Below are 12,266 nucleotides of genomic sequence, written 5' to 3' on the forward strand. Positions count from 1 at the left end.
GGAAAATTTTTTGCCGTAAAAAGGCCATCTTGTACGCTTAGGAGGACCGATACTTTATCGTCTGGACGTCGTTCTGCATCAAAACACGGGAGGTAATCCAATCATTTCACGTATCTCCTTGTATAACGAATGATGCCTATAACGAATTACAGACGACAGTCCCCTCGAATTCGCTATAAACGAACTCTGCTGTGTAATATTACGATCACAAGATAACGCTTTCAGCTCACAAACTAGCGTTCAACACCCGAAACTGAACAAGGGGTGACAATGCGGGTTCGTTTCTTAAAAATCTAGCATGCCTCTGCTGACCCATTCAGTGAAGTAAGTACTTAGTTGTTAGTCGATTGTTGTGGGTCGCATTTGGGTTGTGGGCATGTGGGGTTGGGAGAGAGAGAGAGAGAGATAACATACCAGCAGGTCCTCGACTCGATAATCTGTACTTTACAAAGGTGAAACCTTTTATAAGGTATTCAAAAAATAATTCTCTCTTCTCTCTCTCTCTCTCTCTCTCTCTCTCTCTCTCTCTCTCTCTCTCTCTCTCTCTCCTTTAATATCTTACAAACGTTGTCCTTTTTGAAAAGTAACTGAAATGCGTCTTAAAACAGTTATTGGAACACTTTAGTTTTCTGTCCCGTTGATCATCCTCGAAATAAGACCCAGTATTTCACAGTAACTTCTACAGCGTGGTTTATCTCTTAGTCAATATAATATACTCGCCACGTTTTAATGGAAGGGAAAATTACATAGCAAAGATAACTCGATTTTCCACTCCGTGCAAATTTCTTAACTTTGCTTCCTTTTCGTAAAAGGCTCGCCAGCTAAGGACCGAAATAGCTGAGTATTTCTCATCAGGCAAAATGAGCTTTTTCCTGGAATTTCCGTCAAGAGAGGTGACGCAAAGCGATGCAAGTCAAATAGCTTCCAGGAGGTTATTTTCTTTTTGATATATTATGAATGATTTCAAGGTCTTTCTTCATCTTCACGTCGAGGGTTTCCTCGGCTTCATTTTCTTAGGGGAACATTATTGTATAAACAAAAAGTAAAGCTTAAAATATATATATTTTCTAAGCACTATTTCCTTTGACATTTTCTATTTCTGTAACAAGAAATACAAGCTGCACAAACATCCTCTCCTCTGGACATAAGTTCGGAAGAAGTTTAACCTTTATCCTTAGGCTAGAAATTTCCACACAGTCTGTCGATTCAAGAAATCATGTTATAAAGTAAGACCACAATAACATTTTCCGTCAGGATTTTTAATCTGATGAGTTTTCCTTTCCCTTGTTCCTGGCTTAGTTCTCTTTATTACCCAGGACGCGGGGAATTCGTAACTATGCACGATTTTTTGTATATAAAGGAAAATAATTCCACAGTGATCTGAATTGTTTAGGAAAAAATATATTTAAAAATGTGAGCTTTTTCTATATATATATATATATATATATATATATATATATATATATATATATATATATACATATGAGTGTGTATGTATATATATATATATATATATATATATATATATATATATATATATATATATATATATATATATATATATATGAGTGTGTGTGTGTATATATATATATATATATATCCACAGTGATCTATATTGTTTAGGAAAAAATATATTTAAAAATGTGATATTTTATATATATATATATATATATATATATATATATATATATATATATATATATATATATTCCATATCTAATTGTTTAGGAAAAATATATTTAAAATGTGTGTTTTCTATATATATATATATATATATATATATATATATATATATATATATATATATATATATATATATATATATATATATATATATATATATAGTGTGTGTGTGTATATATATATATGTATGTATATATATATATATATATATATATATATATATATATATATATATATAAAAAAAGCTCACATTTTTAAATATATTTTTTCCTAAACAATTCAGATCATTGTGGAATTTTCCTTTATATACAAAAAATCGTGCATAGTTACGAATTCCCCGCGTCTTGGGTAATAAAGAGAACTAAGCCAGGAACAAGGCAAAGGAAAACTCATCAGATTAAACATCCTGACGGAAAATGTTATTGCGGTCTTACTTTATAACATGATTTCTTGAATCGACAGACTGTGTGGAAATTTCTAGCCTAAGGATAAAGGTTAAACTTCTTCCGAACTTATGTCCAGAGGAGAGGATGTTTGTGCAGCTTGTATTTCTTGTTACAGAAGTAGAAAATGTCAAAGGAAATAGTGCTTAGACTAAAAGGAATGAAACAAACCTCACCATTGATAGAAGTTAAAATGAATTTGATTACCAAACAAATAATTCATTTTAAAATGAATGCCAGCTTTTATTGCACATGAGCATATTATTTGTTTAATGAAAGTGAAGACCTGTTATGTATGCTTATCATGTTTCGCAATTACTTGAAAGATAATATTAAGGAATAAAATTGTTTAGAGGCGCAAGTGTGTCAAACAGAAATGTATTGCATTTCTGTTGGACAACAATATTATATCAAATAAATACTATGGATGGATGCATACACTTGTCATGCTGAACCACTATTACATATACATATATATATATATATATATATATATATATATATATATATATATATATATATATATATATATATACATATATATATATATATATATATATATATATATATATATATATATACATATATATATATATATATATATATATATATATATATATATATATATATATATATATATATATATATATATCTTCATTCTTAGCTTACAAATTTCCTCAGTCTGTCGTTTTGTCTATTGATTTAAGAAATTATGTAATGACGTAACAGTAGCCTAATAACATTTTCCTTCAGGATTTTTAATTTGATGATTTTTCCTTTCCTCTCCTTCCTGGCTTAGTTCTCTTTATTATCCAGGACACGGGGATTCGTAACTATGCACGGTTTTTATATAAAGGAAAATTCCACGACGATGTGAATCGTCTAGGAAAAATTATATTTAAAAAGTGGGCTTTCTCTAACCACTGTCAGCTGTATCAAAAAAATGATATGGAGTTTTAAAGGTATATTTTGATGCCATAGAAATAAAAAGAACATAAACATAAACTACCTTTAAGTTGTGATTGCTTTAATTGTCGGAACGGCAGTTTTACGATACAGCCATAAACAGATCGCGAAAAGCGCTTGTAGAAGGACGAAACAGTCAAACAGCCAATTAGCTAACAGTCTGTTAGAGCATAGTCTGCGTTTTCTAGGAGTCAAACCAACATTCTCAGCATCCGGAGCTCAGGTGGAATGAATCTTGTGGTGTAGGCTCTGCGTCAGAAGCACCAGCATCACAATCTACCTTTACACTCCCTACCATTTTTGTTCTGGTTAGATGAAGTTAGATGTGGCTAGAGAAAGCCCAATTTTTAAATATATATTTTTTTCCAGATAATCCATAATATTGTGGAATTTCTTTTCAGAATATATAATTGTGCGCTTTTCTACCATTTTTTTTTGGAGGGGGGGTTGTTTTAACGATCATTCTCTTCATCCTTGTCTTAATTCTCCTTTAATCAGAAATTTTGTTGTAACATTTTTATCAATGGTATTTCTTCCTCGTCTTCAACAAGAAATTCCTCGGAATGTTATAAATTAACTCTCGTCTCTTTTCGAAACCTAGTTAAAACTCTCTCTCTCTCTCTCTCTCTCTCTCTCTATATATATATATATATATATATATATATATATATATATATATATATATATATATATATATATATATATATATATATATATATATATATATATATATATATATATATATATATATATATATATATATATATATATATATATATGTACATATATGTACATATATATAAAATTGTTTATAGGATGTTCCATGCGTGTACAGAAACTCATTATGGTAACAGTTGGTTAAAAAACTGATGAGTTTTGGCGCGTGCAATATGTAATGCTGTCACCTGGCTTTTTAAATGTTCGAAAAGATAGATTACTAATTCTGCTGGATTCTCGAGCCTGATTGTAACCCTCTGTCTCTCGCTCCAAGACCTTCTGCAAGTTTCTAAGAATTAAGTTTATGATGAAATTGCTATCGCAAGCCTGTATTTCCTAAGATGGGCATGGAAGGTTTTATGTCAATAAGACTCGAATTGCTGACCAACTTTGAATGCATTCAAAGGTTGTCACCAATTCGAGTCCTGACGAATGTACCTCTAACGCCAATATTTTTTTTTTTTTAAGGAAATGTCTTATGTTCTATCTTTTTATCACAAAAGAATAGGAAAGTAGTATGAAATTCTCGAAAATCAGTCGAGTCTTCGAAAGTATACTTGCACAATGATGACTACAAATTAGTTACAAAATTACGTTCCTTCAGTGCATCGTAGTGGGAATTCATTTTATACCATAATAATATCCACCTGTGAAAGATTTCGTGGCAGCCATTAGGAAAAAGCAAATTAGACTTCAAAGGGAATCTTCAAGTTGCTGAATTGATTAGCTCTCATCTCTCACATAGGCTTGAGGAGTTCCCTGTTGAAATTGCTCCTGTTCACCTTCTTGTGTATTTGTACGTCCTATATCAATCAATACCAGGTCCAGACTCTCGCAAAATTGATGGGAAAAGAAAATGATCTGATGGACGTAGATACAGATGACGCCAAAGAAAAATAAATAAATAAAAAGATAAACGACCAAAATCTAGTCAGTCACCAAGGGCTGTAGTTTTGTTTATTTTGGTGGTCTCTAAAGGATTTCCATGTTTGTTATAATCGAGCCATTTCGATTTGAACTTGAGACATCAGCCTCTCAGATAAAGGGGTAGGAATGATGTCACCAGCAGTATGATGTTTCAGGATGTGTGAGATAAGCTTAGAATAAATAAACAAGTAACGCAGTTGCTTCTCCATCTCTCCCTCTCTTTCTTTGAGACCATCTCACCCCTATATCCTCTGGCCCAGAGTCTAGAATCTTGTTATCGCAAATACATCTAGATAAAGAGAGAAGAAGAGAAAAAAACATCCTCTAAATCGGCATGTTACCCTGACCACGCCGGATGCAAAGGAGGTCGCTTCGCATTGTTTATCGAGGCAAAGTTAAATTAATGCGCAATAAACCTCTTCTGCGCATTTACCTTCACCCATAGCAACATGAGTTGAGTTTCAAATGGTAACTGCCTATGTTTGATGGATCATTCCGTTTTGGTTGTACCGTTTCCTTCTTTTTTTTTTTTTTTTTTTTTGGTATACCCAAACAATTGTGCTCAGCTGAAGAGAATTCAAGTTTCGTCGATTGCCAATTGGTGTTCAACCAAGAGCTACGATTTGACACATATACACACCCACCCACACACACACACACACACATATATATATATATATATATATATATATATATATATATATATATTTCTATATCATATCAGGATCGATATATATATATATATATATATATATATATATATATATATTATATTTCCCATCAGGTCTTCTTTCAATTGAAAGACGAGACCGCTATCAACCAAGCCACACAATTCATAAAAGAAGTTGGAACCTGAGTACCACTGTACCTAAGGCTTTACCTGGGCAGGCTAACTGCCTTGCATACCAGCGTGTTTTCCCCAACTTCCCGACTCAGCAGTGAAGCTGGGGAAAACACGCTGGTACGCAAGCAGGTATCCTGCCTAGGTAAAGCCTTAGGTACAGTAGTACTCAGGTTCCAACTTCTTTAATGACTTGTGTGGCTTGGTTGGCGGCGGTCTCGTCTTTCAATTGAAAGATCTGGGTTCGATCCTGAGGTGAGTCAGAAATTTATTTCTGTTCTACACGTGATTGTGTGTTGATTATTTCTATTATATGTGTGCATGTGTATAATGAGCACATTTCAGATTTACTTGACCTAGTTTGATTTCCCTTTGCACAGATAATCTCTTCTGTAGATGGCGTCTCCAGCTGTCCTCATCCACTGGTTTAACATTAAACCTTTCAATTTTCATTTCCCTCTTGGCTGTTTTCATCGGTCTGTTTAATTTGAAACTGAACGTACTTTTGAAATATTTGCTTCATATGTGGAATATTTTGGACCATAAGATACTTTGAACTTGTAGATACGGTTTTGATTCAGCTGTCTAATTCGAACCTGTAAATGTTCGAGAGCCTTTTGTGTAACGTACGAATGTTTTGTTTTGTTTTCAACCTGGGTAGGCTATTGAACCATCTGTAATATTTATAGCTTTACCTGCGTTTCTGGCATTTGTCTCATTTGAACCTGTGGATACGTTGGAACCATTTATTCGACTATTAACCAGAAATACTTCTAGTTGGAGTGCGAGCTCTTTAGCACCGTCGGTTTCATTGTTTTGAACCTTGGGATAATCTTCGAGCTATTTCTTATTCATCAAGCCGACGGTTTCAAGTAGACTTGACCTCTTTGGGCTGGGGGTTCCTCTTTAAAAGAATAGTGAATCGTTGGACCGACGGTCCTTGACTGAACCAGCAGTTTCTATTCTGAGGCAAAAATTATATTTTTGCAAGGTTCTCTGCTTTCATAGGTTTTCCTTATTAGAGAATATCACATCATTATTTTTGTTCTCGTTCTGTTATAATCATTATTATGACTATTAATATCTGTCAAAATATATCAAAATAAGGAAAATTTCAATGGATTGCACATCTCTTACTTCTAACTGATAATAAGATTGAGAGGGCTCTCGAGATCTTTCTGCATAAATGTTGTCGTAATTACGTAAAAAAGTTACTGGACTGCGCTTTCTATCCCGTTATCCATGATGTTCTATTAGACTTGTACTATCGTTGTTATAGGTGTTTTTATTTCGGTTCATTTCTTTACTCGTTTACCTGTTAAAGCATAGCCAGACTTACTTTTTGTCACCGCGATTCTTTTTATTTGTTATGCTACATAATTAAACTTCCTCCATCCTCTCACATTTTTTCTTTATAATTCATCCAGTGTCCGTAAGAGATATGTAATATATATATATATATATATATATATATATATATATATATATATATATATATATATATATATATATATATATATATATATATATATATATATATATATATATATATATATATGTGTGTGTGTGTGTTGATCGTTATCCTTAATTTTGTCTCTTTATTATTGAAATTTTATCTTACTATTTTCTCTTCGCAGATTCTCCCATTTTCGAATTCTCTTGAGAGTAGTAATAGATCTTGCTGTGGAGGACACTTGATGGAATTCTATAATTCCTATGAATTAGAGTTCCCCATCTGTTGATAACCTGCTTTTATGCTGAGAGAGAGAGAGAGAGAGAGAGAGAGAGAGAGAGAGAGTGAGTTTCCATAAGCAAGACTGGAGCAGTGTTGATGGGTTGCATTCCATTTCTCTAGCTGCTAGATACAGGCACTATCTTAATTTTGTGTAGCGAAAGATGTCACGCTGACTAGAGTCTAGAGGGTAGCGTCTAGATACCTGGAGTCCGGCTAGGTGAGGATTTTCATGTTAGGTCAGGTTAACAATACCTTGTGATACTGTCAGACATTTAGTCGCTTCCAGATCTGTGTTTACAATGGACACTCAATGTAGTAAAAGTCAAGAACTTTAAGGAAATCAGTGTTTACTGAACAGTCATCCATACTAACAAGCGAGCAGAGCAACATAAACATATATGTATTCATTTATTCATCAATTAACTCATCTTTTGGAGGATTCCTTTCTCTTAATGTTTCGCATTATTTTGAGTAATATAAGAAACTGTAAATTGATAATATTCTCAAAGAATTTTCCCCATTTCACATATAAAATGCCTAAAACACTGCATGACATATTCACATGATCAAACAAAACCTGGAATACATACACTACTTTTAGCATAATAATATTCCTTTCAATAACATTACAACATCCAAGGACAAAATCAATAAATAACATCAAATGACACAAACATTTCAATGAATAACATTAAAGACCATGACTTAGTAAAATGAGAATCAATCTCGTGAAAGCTAGATGAGGCAAAAATGTAAATCACATAAGATTAATGGGAGAGCATTGTGAGTGTTTGAACCCAATGCTCCAAGGCATGCTGGAGTCAGGATGACCCAACCAACACACCACGCTCCAGGAGAGCCGCCTTGTCGCCGTCCACGCTCTGGCTGTCTAGAAGAGGAAATTTGCCCGTCTCGGGTAGAACTTTACGGACAGTCGCTGAAAAATAAAGAATGCGAGCGTTTCGAAATTTTAGAAGAAATGGGGAGTTGATGAGGAATGTGAGGGAACCTTTGGTGAATCGATGCGAGGTTGACGCCGGTGGTTGCAGTCCCAGGTCCACTGCAAGTCACCATAATAATAGGCTGCTTGATAGTGTCACAAATGAAAAGAGGAAAAACATGCGTGATAAAAATTTAGGGCCAGGAAACGCCACTTACAAACAAGATGTTTATACATATACCGTCAGATGATTAATGGTCGATTAGAGCCGTTTAAAAATTGTGGGAAGGAAGGGAAGCGTAAGCGTATCTTGACTTCGCCCGCAACCAAGTGATATCTTCAGATCAAAAAATCTTCCGCAAACATTAGGCGTTCATTTCAGCTCGACTTCCTTCAGGTCTATTCCACCCCCAGACCGCAAACACTTTTGCCGCATTCTTTGAGCAACAATCGTCTTCGTTCTACTGTAGTTCTGAGAGCCCTCTTGTAAAGAAGAACCAGTTATTGCGGACAGTTGTAAAGGATCCAAGAAGTAAGCGGCAATGGATCACGATGATGCTCGAGAAGCTAATACATTGCTGGCCGTTTGATGTCAGATATATGTACAACACACACACACACAAAGTTTATCGTTTTCTAAGTAACTCCGATTCTTCAAGTAGATCCATTATATGCCTCGTTCTTAAACTAAAAGGTGAAAGCTTTACAGAAAGGCATAATATTTCTTCTTTATAGAAAAGTGTTCAAAAAAACCATGAATTTATGACATTAGGCCTTTGTTCAGGCCACAGTAACTCTGGCTAATTTTACAATACAAAGTTAGAAGTGTTCAATAAGAAAAAAAAATTATTTTGGATTTATGCAAGGAACTGTTTAAAACAAGAGTAAATTATTAATGAACTGAGTCTCGCGAGTTTCAAACAGAAAAGAAAGAAACAGATTTCAAAACGGATTCACTTATCAACTTATAATAAATTTGTGTTTCTTATAAAAGAGGAATTATCCCAGCCGCAATAATAATCATTTCCGTTTTTGCCAAACGCAGGGGTTTATCAAGAAAGCATACGCGGAATTAAGAGGTATTTCCCGAACAAGCAGGATTTACTTTTACTCGAAAGGAAGAAGCATGCTAAATGACATCTAGGCAAATTTTTAAAATCGGAGGAAGACAAAAATATAATATATATATATATATATATATATATATATAATATATTCATATATATATAATATATATACATACATATACAAGCATTAAGCTACAAACGTCCTTTAATATCCAATTCACTCTACCTCGGGAATAATATATTTTCATATATGTTACCCGAAGGGGAATTTTTTAGTTGATAAGTTCGTCGTCTCGTGGGCTCGAACCACGAAAGACAAGAACTCAGGACTACAGTGACGCGAATTTTAACCACACGGCCAACAAGTTAAAGGTGTTATTTTTTTCTTTATTGCTACATGCCGAGATTCCGTTATAAGATCTTTCAATATTTTTTCAATTCACATGCTTCAGCTTTTGTGATCAGGATCACAGAAGTTTTTTTCCCATAAACAGTTATTCTTCTCTCACTAATATTTTCTTAATGTCAGTTGTAATAGTGAATGAATGAAGGGGTCAAATTAGGCCTTCTTACTGTAATCAGTGGTGGCAGGGGGAAGAAACCTGAAGGGAATGTACTATATTTGAGCATTTACTTACCAGAATTGTATTCTGTTCATTTCTCCTTTGCAGTGCACAGGAGCTTGTATTACCTACAATTACGACAGTAACAAAAATGAAGTTGGCTCATTGGACCACCAAATAAAAAATACAAGCAACGAAAGAAAAATATGGAAAAAGTTCAGTTCCAAATTACCTGTCATCGAATGGTTGGCTCTCAACGACTTGAAGAAAAGGTTGATGCTGGCCATGCTATGCTGAAGGCCATACATCCAGAAGGGAATCAGCGTGATGCATATGATGACCGCACACACAACCCACAGCTGGCGTTCCCGCAGGAGTTTCAGGGGCACTTGAAAAGGAAACAGACACTTACATTTTGCGAGGGTAGTCACTTCTGGAGGCTTGGAAGACAAAGGTAAATCAGAGAAAGGTAAGCAAACGTAAGAAAAAATTAGCAGATATCAAAAGAATGTTGTGAAGATGTTACTTGCAAACAATAATTTTATGACAAAGTTCATTAAAAGTGCGTTTAAAAACCAAATTTTTGTAAGCCTCTAGACCATTTGTAACATGTCAAAAATATTACTTCTCGAGCTATGATATTCGACAGACAGACAGACAGACAGGCATACACGCATCTAAATAATTGGGGGAATTGTTGCAGGAGGTTTGTGAAAAAGTTTCTCAAGGAAATTAAGAAAAAATGTAACAGACATATCACACTTCCTAAATTCAACAATAATCATGAGAGTGGTGAGAATCGACTTACATTTCTTTAAATGTGAAATAACATACTAGTCACTGGCTCTCTCTCTCTCTCTCTCTCTCTCTCTCTCTCTCTCTCTCTCTCTCTCTCTCTCTGTGTGTGTGTGTGTCAGTAACATTGACCTTTTGAACGAGAGTCCAATTTCATATCTCTCTCTCTCTCTCTCTCTCTCTCTCTCTCTCTCTCTCTCTCTCTCTCTCTAACATTGACCTCTTGAACGAGAGACCCACATTTCTTACTCTCTCTCTCTCTCTCTCTCTCTCTCTCTCTCTCTCTCTCTCTCTCTCAGTAACACTGACCTCTTGAACGAGAGACCCAATTACATTACACACGCACTCTCTCTCTCTCTCTCTCTCTCTCTCTCTCTCTCTCTCTCTCTCTCTCTCTCTCTCTCTTGTCAGTAACATTGTCCTCTTGAACGAGAGATCAAATTTCAATACTCTCTCTCTCTCTCTCTCTCTCTCTCTCTCTCTCTCTCTCTCTCTCTCTCTCTCTCTCTTACCTCTGTCAGTAACATTGACCTTTTGAACGAGAGATCCAATTTCATTTGTAATGTTGCATAAGAAGGTTCCGTAATGAGATGAACGAACTTTCTTGATGATGAGCCTGCCATACAGAATCCCGTTTCTGAAAATAAGTTAGTAATTAGCTGATAATGGACAGTTAATGGAACGAAGGGACTACAGTTATAAGAACGAAGAGTGGGTTTTCTTTCATTGAATCCTCAAGTATGTTTTTTTATGTGCCTTAAAGTTGTGGAAATACATTTTTTCGTGTGCTTAATTATTTTCATCATTGTTAACAGCCATTTCAACCATTTCTTCGGCTTTGATGTTATTTTCACCAGTACTGTGATTGGGAGGTGTGGGAAAATTAGTAGACAGGATATTTTTGAATAAATTAAAAGTCAGGATTCATTACATAGGGAACAGTAAACACGGGAAAACGCTAAAATAAACGTAAATTGACACAGGCCTATCCTTAATTGAAGACGTAACAACTAGGCCTAGATCTACCCTGCTTTAAACTAGCTTTACTTGTATGATGGTGGAATAAAAACTGGAAAACGTTCTCTGGCTAAAATTACATGCCACTATAGCAAACGCCATTCTCAAATGAGACAGTCGTAGCAAGTCCTAACACTATTTTTGTTTTTAAAATGTGAAGAAGCACTTGTCAGGCTGGCTATGATTGGCTGAATGCAACATGTCCGAATAAGATTGTTTATTTCAAATGATAGCAAGATAATGTGAATCGAAACTTATTCAACAACCTACATATTTTCCCTCAGGTATGTCAATCATTAATAGAGAAAAAAACAAGAAATAGGGAAACCGCGTGGAATGGTGGAGTAAAATTTGGAATCTGTCAATTTCGCTAAATGCAAAGATACCCACCCCTATACTGCCGGTGGACTAGCTCATATTCAGTTCTCTGAGAAAGGTGGGGCAAAAGTTTTTGGAACGAGAAAAGCCGAAGATGTTAACACTGTGCAGAACAGATACATTTAATCAAAATTAATTAAATTGTGCGACTGCAGTTCATTTTTATGTCTCATGCAGAACACCTGCTTGAGTGA

At 34.6% G+C, this 12,266-nt stretch overlaps 2 protein-coding genes across 5 annotated transcripts in view; one reads left to right on the forward strand and one right to left on the reverse strand.

Moving 5' to 3' along the window:
• The window catches only part of LOC136829354 (X-linked interleukin-1 receptor accessory protein-like 2), a 99,584-nt gene that overhangs the window by 24,494 nt on the left and 62,824 nt on the right, over positions 1 to 12,266 (forward strand). Inside the window, exon 1 of one of the 3 annotated variants that reach the window (XM_067087780.1) lies at positions 10,206 to 10,336. The exons of 1 other annotated variant lie outside the window; for it this stretch is intronic. The gene's annotated coding sequence lies outside the window, so the exon portion shown is untranslated. Of the gene's footprint in view, positions 1 to 10,205; positions 10,352 to 12,266 lie in introns of those variants that run through there. One more of the 3 variants, XM_067087779.1, reaches the window with a different exon arrangement.
• LOC136829353 (X-linked interleukin-1 receptor accessory protein-like 2) overlaps positions 1 to 12,266 on the reverse strand; it is a 56,993-nt gene that overhangs the window by 12,721 nt on the left and 32,006 nt on the right. For both annotated transcript variants that reach the window (XM_067087777.1, XM_067087776.1), the window contains exons 6-7: positions 11,190 to 11,314; positions 10,115 to 10,270 (exon numbers count right to left, since the gene is read on the reverse strand). In XM_067087777.1, coding sequence (XP_066943878.1) covers positions 10,115 to 10,270; positions 11,190 to 11,314 — 281 coding nt within the window. The remainder of the gene's footprint in view (positions 1 to 10,114; positions 10,271 to 11,189; positions 11,315 to 12,266) is intronic.

The sequence above is a fragment of the Macrobrachium rosenbergii genome, chromosome 44 (assembly GCF_040412425.1).
Source record: "Macrobrachium rosenbergii isolate ZJJX-2024 chromosome 44, ASM4041242v1, whole genome shotgun sequence".
NCBI classification, from domain to species: Eukaryota; Metazoa; Arthropoda; class Malacostraca; order Decapoda; family Palaemonidae; genus Macrobrachium; species Macrobrachium rosenbergii.